Source organism: Canis aureus, chromosome 26 (assembly GCF_053574225.1).
Source record: "Canis aureus isolate CA01 chromosome 26, VMU_Caureus_v.1.0, whole genome shotgun sequence".
Taxonomy (NCBI): Eukaryota; Metazoa; Chordata; class Mammalia; order Carnivora; family Canidae; genus Canis; species Canis aureus.
In genome coordinates, this window is record NC_135636.1 from 17,673,798 (window position 1) to 17,686,657 (window position 12,860).

Consider the following 12,860-nt stretch of genomic DNA (forward strand, 5'->3'; position numbering starts at 1 on the left):
AAACAAATGAGCAAAGGGGGGAAAAAAGAAAATCAAACCAAGAAACAGACTCAATTATAGAGAACAAACTGATGGTTATCAAAGGAGAGGGATGGGTGGATGGGTGAAATAGGTGACTGGCATTAAGAGTACACTTATAGTGATGAACACTGAGTAATGTAGAGAATTGTTGAATCACTATATTGTATACCCGAAACTAATATTACACTGTATGTTAACTAACTGGAATTTAAATGAAAAAAGAAAACCTTACATGAGTATATGCTGTGGAATCTTGTCTTATGATAATTATCCAAACTTGTGTGATTATCAAATATGTATTTTGTGGTTATTCTATTAAAACATGTCTCTGCTACCAAACTGTAAGCTCTACAAGGCAGGAGCTATGCCTGATTTTGCATTTTATTTTCTCCTCACATGCTTGATACGTGGCGAGTCAGGATTCAACCAGGGAAACAGAAAACCACTTTGAGTACTATCGGAGGGGAAGTTAATGTAAGGATTTGGTGGTGCAGTTGATAGAAGTTGGGTAGCTACTAGGGCACAAGAAGGCAGTCCAGATATTAACAAGCTGGCATCCCCAAGCTGGAGGGACAGGAGGAGGTGGTGATACCACCAGAACCCAGGAACCAGTTTCACCTGGTGGGACCTGGAACCATGGTGGGGTGGTCCGGGGGGAGCTAGTGCCACAGGGAGACAGATACATCTATTGCATGGGAGCTGCCCAAGGCAAACAGAGAAATTTCTCTTATTCCTTTCTTTTCCAATCTTTTATGAGTGTCTGCCTTTGCCAAAATCCAGCTGGAAGCCAGGTGATGCAGAAACCTGGGTATCTCTCCCTGATAGACCACGTGGGGAAAGCAAGAACAGCTCCAGGATTGTCAATATCAGTGCTCAATAAATATATGCTGAATGAATATGACCAAATTGTGTGCAGAGAAAGTGTTGCTGGTTGATTCAAAATTCTAGTGGTGCAGTCTTGAAAAGTCGAGATCTACAACAAAAATGCACATTTTACAGAGAACAGAGCTATCCCATGGAGGGCAGAATCTGGAGACACATAGTCTGCCTGGCTGTGGTCATGTCATGATAATTCTATTCTGACCAATCCTCCTTCTGGCTGACACTCTTCTTTCTTTAGTTGTGCAATATGTTGCTTTAGCTTGGGATCCATTTAAACTTGTCAGGAATACTTTTTCTATTGCTCATTACATTCTTTCTGTCTTAATTTCATTATTTAATTTTTGTGAGGGAATTCTTATTTTTCTTATTTCCAACTTCCTTAAGAGAGGAGCATCATGTTGGAGCTTCCATGCCTCAACAACAAAGAACATAATAATCTCCCAGGTTTAAAGACATACATGGATATGTCAAATCATCTTATAAAAAAGTCACTAAACCTATGGAAATCAAATAATCTTTTATGTATTAGTTCTTCAAAGTCTTATTATTGAAGATAAAAGGGAAAGGCCATCATTATTAATCCTGAATACATACACACACATATGCATCACATAATACTCAACTATTTATCCGGTATAAAAAAATTCTCCAGTGAGTTCCAGAACATTAACAGAATATTCAGTTCTTCTTTGCCCAGATAAAATTCATGATGTAGTAACAATTACCTAAAGATCTAAGAATGTTAGCATGAGCTTATCTGATGTGCACAGATGCCTCATCTGCCTTCATTTATAAATTCCCCCCAGGATCCAAATATTTGGAAAATAATAACACAGTTCAGATGACTATTTACTTCAAACTTATAACTGCATGTAGAAAGCATCTAAATTCTTCACTTTCTTTCTTGTTATACCACCTTCCTCAAAAACAAACTACAGCCTGAGTGGTTCTCTTGGGCACTTTCATGGCTACATAAGGAATATGCTAAACTGTGAATTCAATAAAAATTGCTAAATTAACTGCACTAGGAGTGATTCACTTGTACCAATTAGACATGACCTTATTCTGAGCATGGGGTTTGAATTCCTCTGTCTCTTATGGTTATAATTTTCAATGATTGATAATGCTCAACTCAAGCTTGAAGAAACAAATTATTTTCTCCTTTTACATAGCCGCTGAACTGGTTTTCGTTGCTGTACTTACTCATTTTTTATCCTATGGAATGATTTCAACAAGTTGGAAAGTTTGTAAAAGTTACTTTAAAAAAAAAAAAAGAGCTTGTCATACAAAATGAACCCCAAGAAGTCACCATCGAAAACTTTACACCCCAACTTTGCACCCATAAATGTGTCCCTTGTAACAGATGCTACCAGATTGCCCTTATCAGCTGGCACACCCATTGCTCTATGGCTGTGGCTGGCAGCTCAGAGCTACCTCCTCTAAAGGACTGCCTTTGGCTGACTGGAGCCAGCTTGTCTCTGTGAGGTTTCTGCCCCCCAGGAGGCCGGCCAATGACTGATGCAGGGTAGACACAACAGCCAGCCTCCTTCCCTTGGGCAGGGCAACCCCCGTGGTACAATTCATCCTCCATGGCTCCCTGTGGAGTCAGACAGACTCTGACTTTCTTTTCCTTATGTCCTCTCCCTCTTTATCCTGGCATCTCTCAGGCCCAGTCCCCGCTAGGAGCACTCCTGCAATAAAGCATTTACACAAGAGTTTCTATCTCAAGCTCTATTTCTACGGAGCTCAAACTAAAACTCCATTTTAATAACCTAACTATTTTGATTCTAGAAGAAGTTGGTTTGGCTCTAGAAACAAAAGAAAAGTCAATGTTTGGGCCACTAGAATTAGTATGGCTGGAATTAGTAACTATTTTCATAGCAAATGGACAATGTTCATCTTTCTCTATTAGAAACTAGATGAAGAAAATGTCTATGTGTTTAAATCATTTCAACTGACAGTCTGAAATTAATTCTGCTTCAACAAACCTTTACTCTTCTGATTGTCTAGGTCTGGATCTTCATCCCTGTGACTTCTTTTGGTTTACCTTGCCCCTAGGGACTGGAAGAAGGTAAAAAACAAGACATTTATTGAGCACTGACTGTGTAGACACAAAAGTAGAAACCTTACACGTGTAACTTCATTTGAGTCTCATGGCGGTTTGTTGAGGGGCAGATTATTATCCCTACTTCATAGAGGATGACCTTGGGATTCAAAGACCATTTGTAACTTGATCCATGTATATGCAGCTAGTAAATGGTAGAGTGAGGATTCAAATCCAAGTCTGCTGACTACAAAAGCCACATTCCTAACCAATTTACACAGTGTTAATTTAAAGATAAGAACAAGCATAGAAGAGAGTATTTCCTTCTAAACTTAAGCATCTACATCTACATTACTGCATCACTGTTGGTGTCTCTTTTCCCATCCTGCACCCACCCTCAGCTTCTGCATGCTTCCTAACCAGCAGTTCCCACATGACCCACAATTCAACTCATTGAATTGCTGTTGAGCACTGGAATAGCCTTACCAGTACCCCCAAGGCTAGTTATTAACAGATGTAGGAATCTAAAAGCTCAATCCTTTTTGCCTGTTCTCTATAGCTCCCCATGGGTTAAAATGAAGCGGGGGCTTCACCAGTAAACTCATCCTTATCTGGCTTCTTTAACTTCTCTGTTTTGCTTACCCTTGCACCCCAACTGGTTTCCCCAGTTGCATTTTCTCAACAAATCACCTGCTCCTGAATTCCTGGCTCAGTGTCTCCTTCTGAGTGAATCATAACTAAATCAATATACATAAAGGAATAAAACGGGCAAATACTAATAAAATTACCTTGGCATTCTGGACTTCTGGAGGAACTTGTTTTGTTTTCCCAAGAAATAATTTTGTTGTTAATTGAAAAGTAATACATACTCATTGTTAAAAAGGATAAAAATATAAATTAAGACAGTAAAAGTCCATTCAGAATTCTAAAGCCCAGAAAAACTACTATTTGAGTGTTGCATATTTACACATCTGAGATTACTATACATACCATTTATACTGTTTTTTAAAAGATTTTATTTATTGGAGCATGTGAGTGCACAAATGGGGAGAGGGGTTAAGGGGGAAAGAGAGAGAGAAGCAGACTGAGCACAGAGCCTGACTTGGGGCTCAATCCCAGGACCCTGGGATCATGACCTGAACCAAACCCAGATGCCTAACTGACTGAGCCACCCCCAGTGTCCCTATACTGTTTTTTAAAATTTCTTTGACATGCTGTTTTTATGCCAATAAAATTTCCTTTACAAAATATTTTTTAAGCTTATATAGTGTTCTGTACTATAATTTTTGGGGGTGGGACCAAGCCCTCAGGTGATGTTGCTGGTCCATGGACCACTCTTTGATTAGTACTGATGGCCTTATAGGGCCATCAAAGAACTCTGGCTTTGATCTGTTTGGGTTTAGTGTTAAACGTGAAATAAACTTGGGCACTTGAATGTTCTCTCAAACAATTTCCATTCAGACATGTTGTTGAGCCATTTAAATGAATATAAACATATTTGTGAAAGAGAATTAAAGAACTTGACATTAATACTTCCTCTCGGTGTACATTTGTAAAGGGCTGAAGGTGATCACAGAAGACCACTATATGCAACTAGCAGTGAGGAAGTGTTGTATTCACTAGGGTTACAGCAGAAAGTTAGACCCTTTGAAAGTCTGCAATACCAACTTGGTCCTGAATAAAACCATGGGTAAGGCATTTCTCACCATATTTAAGAAATAAAATGTCCCCTAATTATTTGTGGAAACAATATGTGTTGTTCTCAGGAGCCGCGTTAGGGGCTTCCACTAGCCAAATCAGGGAAAATTTGAGCATCAAAATAATGTTAATAAAGGCTGATAACTCATTTATTCTAAAAAAGGAATACATGGGTCCATACTGTTTTAAATATATGAGTTAATGGGGAAGAAGAAATAGAGAAAGTAGAGAGCCAACTAAGAAATGTAGAACAAATGATGAAATTAGAAAATCATGACAGCTATCACCATAATAACTATTTTAGGCAAAAATCATGAATGTTAAAACTAGGTGAAAATTATGGGGGTAACAGAATATCTATATAGTTTTATAGGTTCTATTCATAAGATACTAAGTGCAAAGGAAAAAATAATTTTACAATAAAGAAATACCACTTTACCAGATGGATACCACTTTGACCAAGAGATTAAAGTTCACAAACTTCACATCAGATATCAACATCGCATGCCTCCTGATACAATGTACTGAGAAGGGCATAATCTCACATCTGTGGTATTCCTGCCTAAAATGTATCACTTGAAACTATCTTGAGGAAATATAAGACATCAAAATTGAAGGACATTTTACAAAATAACTGACATATATTCTTCTAATATATCAATGTCATAAAAAAAAAAGATTGAGGAACTGTTTCAAGTTAAAGAGATAGATGGGACAACTAAATGTAGCCCACAATCTGGGATTTTCTTTTGCTATAAAGGATATTTTTGGGACAAATAGCAAAATATGAACAAGGTCTGTATACTAGTTAATTCAAATATTAACTTCCTAATTTTGACAGGTATAGTATGACTTTGTAAAAGAATGTTTGTTTTTTGGAGATATGTACTGATGTCTTTAAGGTAAGGGACAACTTATCTTGTTATCTTAAGGGACAAATATCTTAGTTATTTTTTCTGACACTCAAGTAGTTCAGAAAAAAATCACACACACACATATATGGAGAGAAACAAAGAGGTAAGCCATGCGATTAACATGTAGGTAATCTGGGCGAAGAATATAGAGGAATTCTTTGTAAAATTCTTGCATCTTTTCTGTACATTTGATGTTAACTCAAAACTTTAAAATGATTAAGAATAAGCATCTACATACAAAACTCATAAAACAAACAAAGTTTAGTTCTGTTTAATAGCGAACCTCCAGGCTCCATACTACAAAACTTGTAAGGAACTCCAACTTCAGCCTGCCTCAAGGGAAAGTGACCTGGTTAGCTTCTCTCTCACTCATCCAGCCTCCCCCCCACCCCCCACTCGCTAGCTCCGTTAAAGGTTCTTCCACAGGTGGAAAGTGACAGAGGGGATAAAGTAAAGGGCTTTTGTCATATATGGCTGACAGGGTTGTAACCTAGAGTTGATGCTCTCTGGGAAGACAATGTACTAAAGTGAACTCTTGCTGTCAATGGGGCTTTTGCGGGTATTTTTGAAGCTCTTGCCCAGCACTTACTGCATTTCCTACCGTGGGTTATGCCTCACCTAGCTTTTTACTCAGTAGTCCACCTCCAGGGATGGTTAGTTTTATGTCTCAATTTGGCTACATTATAGTTCTGTTACTCAGCCAAACACTAATTGTAGGTATTGCTATGAAGGAGCTGTGCAGATGCAATTAACATCTACAATTAGTGGACTTAACTAAAGGATATTATCCTCCATAATCTGGGTGAGACTGATCCTCTCAGTTGAAAGGCTTTAAGAGCCCAACTGAGGTTTCCCTGAAGAAGAAGAGATTTCACTTATGAACTGCAGGGACAGCTTTCAACTAAGAGTTTCCAGCCTGGACTTCCTGATGGTCTGCTCTACTAGTCCCCACAATCATGTAAGTCAGCTCCTTGCAATAAATCTTATCTATCATCTATCTATCTATCTATCTATCTATCATCTATTACCTATCTATCTACACTACTGGTTCTATTTCTCTTGTAGAATCCTGACATATCTCTTTTCCAGGTATAAGGCCCCTGGTCCAGGTCCCAATGGATAACTGTAAAGTTTCATGGTGAGTCTTTTAAATCCTGCCCCTCCCCCCACCCCAGGCCCTTGCCTTGAGAAAAAGCCACATATGGTGTCTGGTCATTCTTTATCATATATACATTCTTTGGCATCTGGAGATTTTGCTCGAAGTTTCAGCTAGTGTATGAATACCATTTAAAACTGTTTCTCAATTGCACGAGACCCTAGGGGCACATCCCTTCTTTCTGGGGAAATGCTTATTTTATAGTAAACAGAAGATAAGGGATGCACTTTTGCAATATTTGCTAGGGGGACTCAGAATTATAACTAGTACTGTAGCTGTTATCTTAGTTTGGGTCCTTCCAGAAGGAACCTTGATACAAGGGTTTAGGTATATGTATTTCAGAGGTGATCTTCAGATAAAGACCTGAAGGTATGAGAAATGTAGGAGGATGGGGGAGGGAAGGCAGCCGATGGGAAGGGAATATTATCAAACTACCACTGTGGACAATGTGATCTTAACCTCTCAGGGGAACCTCTAGGAACAAGCACTTCCAAACAATCCAACCAGAGCAGTAGGTTGCTGGGGAGTTAATACACAGCATCTGTTCACTCACTGGTTGAGAGCTGCTTCCTCCAGGAGGCTCCTATTCTCAGGAAGTTGGGTCCTACTGTACAAAGTTTAAGTGTCAGAGGCAGCCTTCCAGCATTTGGAAGTCAGGCCTGCTTCAAACCCAAAGCTGAGGAGAAAGGGGGAGAATGCTGACAGCATCTACCAGAGGTGCTAAAGTTTCTTTGACTCCAGGTGTCTAGTACATCCCAGTATCTAGTACATGTGTTGTTGTATAAAAAACAAACTCCTTCCCTAATGTATTACAACTACTTCTCTTCTCTACTATTAAATTTTTTTCATCAATTTCCACTAGAATTATATCTTTATCAAACATAATGATGTACATCCTGTAAATTTTTTGACAATAATGCTATGTTTATGAACAAAATGCCATTTATTCCATGACATCCTTAAAGAAGATGAGTGGGTTTGTCAAGAATTATATGTAATTCATTGCAAAATAGAATACACTTCTCTAGACAGCTCAGAATATTTATAGTTGTTAGAGCAAAAACAAAAATTTGGTTACAAATTCTTAATTTGTCGATTGCTTTGGCTTTGATGGAAATACCGACTTTCTCTCAAGTCTGGTCCCCGGGCCTCGAAATGTTGATCCCAAGAAGCAACTGCTGTGATTTAGGTCTTGAAGGTGGCTTCTAAGGCTTTAGCTTTTTCTGTGATGTTCTTCTGAAAGGGCATCATGAAGTCTTCAAAGTCCACCTCATAACTGAACCTCTCTCGCCGCAACTCCCTTTTCCTGATCAGCTCTGCTGTTGTGGCTTCAGGACTCCAGGTCTTAAATAAACCACCATATTCAGAGCAGACGTGAGTAGGAGAGCCAGCAAACATGCCAGTATCCAGACAATGTCCAGTATGGTTAATTTAAAACTGTCAAATTTACTTCTAAAACAATATAACTTATGTTTTCCTCTTATGTGACATCAAGTGGTTATATGGGCATCACTATTTCTGATGGTGACTAGTTGGATGACTAAAATGCTTTTCAATTACCTCTGATGATCCTCTGCTATTCATTTTTAGAATGTCAAAACAAGGAAGCAATGGAGTTAGAAGATCATTTAGGTGTGCCACCTTTATGTCTTATGGGGAAGTCCTAAGAAAATTATTCTCATAGTAGAAGGTAGAGGGGACTGGTGGTCTCTTATTCAGCATGGTTTGATGGGCATTGGTAAGGCCACACTTGTTCTCCAAAGATGTCTCCAACTCCTTAATTGTGGATTTTTTAGGAAGCTACTGAATTAATCCAGTGTTGCTTAGTATGAAACTTCCAAGTGAGATGGCAGTAAGGGTACAAAGAGGAAGGTTAAGGTCTGAGAAGTACCAAGAAAATATATCTATAGACCTCGGTGACCAAATGGCTATAGGGAATGGCATTGATCAAAAAATAATTTAGTTTTTCAAGGACAATTAAAATGTCACTATAGAAATGGTGACAAGGAAAGTAGATATTAGAAGCTAAACAAGTTGGATTACTTGAGTCAAGGTAGCAGGAGCTGGCAAAAGGATACCTTTAAATTATCTTTGGACATTTGTTTGGGTGCTCTGCATAAGAGTATTTGGAAAATGATATGAGTTTATACCATGTTATAAAGATCTTTCCAAAGTACTTACCCTCCGTGGAATAAATGTGATATCCACTTTCTTGGTATGACCACTGGTAATCAATGAATTGAGATAAACCACATTGTCTTTACGTTTTTTCTTTTCTTCTGATACAGTTGGCACAGAATAAACTGATACAAGTGGTTCCTGGAAGTGAGACAAAAGAAAAAAACAACTCTATCAATTGTAAAAACCTATATATACTTTCTAATATTATTTTTTGTTCTATAAAGATAAGAATAAAAATGTTATCAAACAGGGACACCTGGGTGGCTCAGTTGCCTAAGCGTCTGCCTTTGGCTCAATTCATGTTCCCAGAGTCTCAGGACTGAGCCCCACATGGGGCTCCCTATGCAGGGAGAGTCTGCTTCTCCCTCTGCTCCTCCCCCTGCCTATGCTCTCTCTCTCTTGCTCACACTCTCAAATAAATAAATAAAATCTCTTTTAAAAATGTTACCATATAAATTAAAATTTGAAATGAAATAGAATATTATTTTAACTTTGGACAGGGAAAGATAACTAGTTTGCTTTGTTTAACTCTTATGTAATTAGTAGTATCAGTGACAGATCATGTAAGTCTTCAAGATGTCCATCCTTGACGTATGGCCATTTGACTAATTAGAAGAATTAAATTATTCTACTAAAAAGATAATGACATATGTAGTAGAAGCTTAGCCAACTGATCTTCCTTTACCTCTGGCCATCCTTATTCCTGTCTTCCATGTTTATTACTCTCTACTGTTTTTTGTCCTCTATGTTTGTTACAATCCCTTCACCCTCTCCACTTCCTACCACCTACATTTCTCCAACCCTTTCCAACTTGATAACGTTAGGGCTTTTCCTTTTTGAATTTCATACCTGTCCTCTCTCTGCCAAGAATCTCCAGGGATCCTCTGTTTCCCTAAAAGAAGCTTCTAGCCTAAAAATGCACTCAGGTGTCCTTGCTAATGACAATGTCTTGGTCTCTCAGTAAATTCCCTGGGAAAAACCTCAACCTTCTGCTGGTAGTTTAGAAGTACCACATCACTCCAGATTACCAGGAACAGTCACTTTGGCACCTTTAAAACTTCCTAGAGTCATTCTGCAGTATATCTAAGTCATAACTGGCCCGATATCCCCAGGGTTCAGTGGTAGTTATTAAAATTCCTTAGAAGGGGGTTAAGGTGGGTCATGAAATATTGAGACCAAAATTAAGGAAAATGGTGCTTTGCTTCATTCCTCTTACCCTCCTTCCCTGTCTGGGCCACCTCACAAAATCTGTATGACTCAGAATCAAATATATACATATCCAATACCAATTCCTTTTTCAATGTTCTAATTGTATTCAGCTGAACTAAATTGGCTTTTATATGGATTCTATTTGCAATGAGCATTTTTTAGACTTTTCAGTAGCAGGAATTTCTTTGCAGAACTTTTTTTTCAAAGTACTACATAATAGTGCTGAATATATGGATTGCATATTATTTTGCCCATGTTGTGTAGCATAGTGATGCTGCACTACTCCCAACAAGTTTTTAAGGAGTTCCAGTTACTAATGGGTAGTTGATCACTTTTCTTACCTCTTCTTTCTTAATTTCAAGGCCTTCGCTCTTCACTTTAGGAGGTGGCTTGCCTTTCAGTTTTTGATTTTCTGCTGGTTTTGGCAAGTTATCCAACTTTTCTTGAATCAAACTAATTATTCTATAGTCAGCGTACGCCTTTGCAATATCCATGGCGGTATGTCCTGTTGAAGACATAAGTTCAGAGTTGCAATACACAGACTGATAATAAAGAATGCAGAAAAACCTCAGCATATCAGCCCTCAGCATGAGGTAGCAAGGGTGATTACTACAGCCAATAGTTATGTTCAGATACCCTCTAAGGTGGACCGAGCTCTGAAATCTCATAATTTAAAGTACCATTTACTGGCAATACAACTTTTTCTTGTTAATTTTTTGAGCATGTTTCTTGAAAAGTGGGTAGGAAATATTGGTAGAATCTTTACATTTGAATATTTGACTGATGGTTCTCTTCCCGTCTTGCACACATTTCCTTTTGTGTGACAATTATCCTCCCCTTTCCCTGATATGAGGAGGTATATCCAAAAAAGCCTGGGGAAGCAGATGGCTAGGTATTATGACACCTGTAATATCCTCAGGCAGGCCTGAAACAATACTACCAGTGACTCAGGGGAATCCTGAAGCAGCCAGAAATGTTAATGCTCTCTTCTCATCAAAAGGAAGCAATGGCTTCCACTATAAGAAAATGATACCTCCAAGAAATGAGGTCAAATATTTATTCAAATGTTATTTATTTTTCAGTTCGTGATATTTATGACTTAAGAAAGGCTTCCCATCTACTTCCTAGAGAGAGCCTCAAACTCTTGGGAATTACTTTGTTTAGCTTTAGAGAAAATCCAAATTCTACAGCCTTTAAACTCTGCTACCTCCTCCAAACTTCCAGTTATGACAGTGATAACTCAAGCTATAGTCTGGAAACTGGTGCAAGCTCACAAACTAATGCTTCCTGAGCCACAGTGAAATAACTACAGAAATTAAGACTGGGCATTTAGAAATTTTTAGATGGATTTGATAGAAGAATCTTCTGTCACTTTAATCTAGTGGTTTAAAAAAAACCTTGTATTTCTTCCCCCCCCCCCCCCACTGTATTTTCTAGTAAATCACTTTTTATTGAGCTTTACAAAAGTCTCCATCCATGACAGATTGCAAACATAAAGGACTGGTGCTTTCACACCAGTGATTTGTGAGGCTCTGTGTATAAAACCAACTTTTACAACCATCAACTTAGGCTTGTATTTGCAGTAGTGACTTGTGGGGGAAATGCAGCCTTACAAGAATAGAATCAGAAGAGTTTTGGAATCTAACATAAATTATCCCCTTCTGACTCTAGCCATTGATAATGCAAACACTCACCCTTTCTATTTTCCAGCTGGAAGTTAGCCCCAATATCAAGGAGGTATTTTACAGTATCCAGTCTACAGCTCTCGATGGCTCTAGTTAAAGGAGTGGAATTGTTGATTGAGAGAGCATCTATCACCGCTCCGGATTTAACAAGAAGCTCAACGATGTCTTGTTGGCCTGCATGGCATGCAAAATGAAGTGGAGTCCACAGGAAATTATCTGTTGCATTAACATTAGCCCTATAAAACAAAATAGATGCACAAGCTAAAAATAGGGGTTATTCTAAGCACCAGAGGCTGAAAATGCAAAGCAAAATTTCATATTAGTTGTTCAACTTCAAACAGGGAAGCTCTGAGTAAATATTAGTCCTTTTTAAAAATTCACCATCCAAAAGTTCAAATTCTCATTAATTGCTCTATACTCCCTCTCGATAATATACCAATCTGAATGTTTCTTTGACCCTGACCAATATAGTAATGACAATAATATCTTTTATCAAATGCAATTGCTCATTTAATCTTCAAAAAATCTGCAAGCTGAATCCTATTAGAGCCCCCACTATAAAAATGAGAAAGGTGAGACACAAAAAAGAAACTTATCCCAGGTTATTCAGTTATGGTAGAAGAATTAAACCTGAGTATTTACTTTAGATTACAAAGTTAAATAAAAACGTCATGCTTTGATATTTTGAAGGAAAAGACTGCTCCTTTTGGAGTAGGGAATGAGACCTGTCCTTAGTCATCGTGGCCACTACACCTCTTGTTTGAATTTGTTAGGATCCTCCCCGCCCCCAACAACACAGGAGACAGATTAAAAAGCAACACATAAAATGAATAAGTTCTAGAGATCTACTATACAATATTGTGACTATAATTAATACTGTATACTTATAATCTGTTAAGAGGGTAGATCATGTTATCTGTTACTATCACATAAAAAAAATTCTTTTGGTAATTTAAAATAAAAAGCAACCCCACACCATATAGGTAAATCTCTAGGTAAAGCAACTTCATGCATAGTTGTTATTGACAAACTATGTGTACACCCATTCCCAGGTTTCCATTACCTCACCT

The 12,860-nt window shown here is 38.1% G+C and overlaps 1 protein-coding gene and 1 long non-coding RNA gene across 9 annotated transcripts in view; one reads left to right on the top strand and one right to left on the bottom strand.

Annotated features, from left to right (window-relative positions):
• The window catches only part of ANKEF1 (ankyrin repeat and EF-hand domain containing 1), a 34,618-nt gene that overhangs the window by 3,176 nt on the left and 18,582 nt on the right, over positions 1 to 12,860 (bottom strand). For 6 of the 8 annotated variants that reach the window (XM_077872220.1, XM_077872216.1, XM_077872218.1 and 3 more), the window contains 4 exons: positions 11,800 to 12,026; positions 10,447 to 10,610; positions 8,897 to 9,034; positions 7,736 to 8,059 (listed from right to left, as the gene is read on the bottom strand). In XM_077872220.1, coding sequence (XP_077728346.1) covers positions 7,901 to 8,059; positions 8,897 to 9,034; positions 10,447 to 10,610; positions 11,800 to 12,026 — 688 coding nt within the window. In that variant the 3' untranslated portion in view covers positions 7,736 to 7,900. Of the gene's footprint in view, positions 1 to 2,891; positions 2,965 to 7,735; positions 8,060 to 8,896; positions 9,035 to 10,446; positions 10,611 to 11,799; positions 12,027 to 12,860 lie in introns of those variants that run through there. The other 2 variants (XR_013364893.1, XR_013364894.1) reach the window with 2 other exon arrangements.
• On the top strand, positions 2,462 to 4,940 carry LOC144297958 (uncharacterized). Its single transcript, XR_013364914.1, has 2 exons — positions 2,462 to 2,974; positions 4,506 to 4,940. It is a non-coding gene; the product is annotated as an uncharacterized LOC144297958 (long non-coding RNA).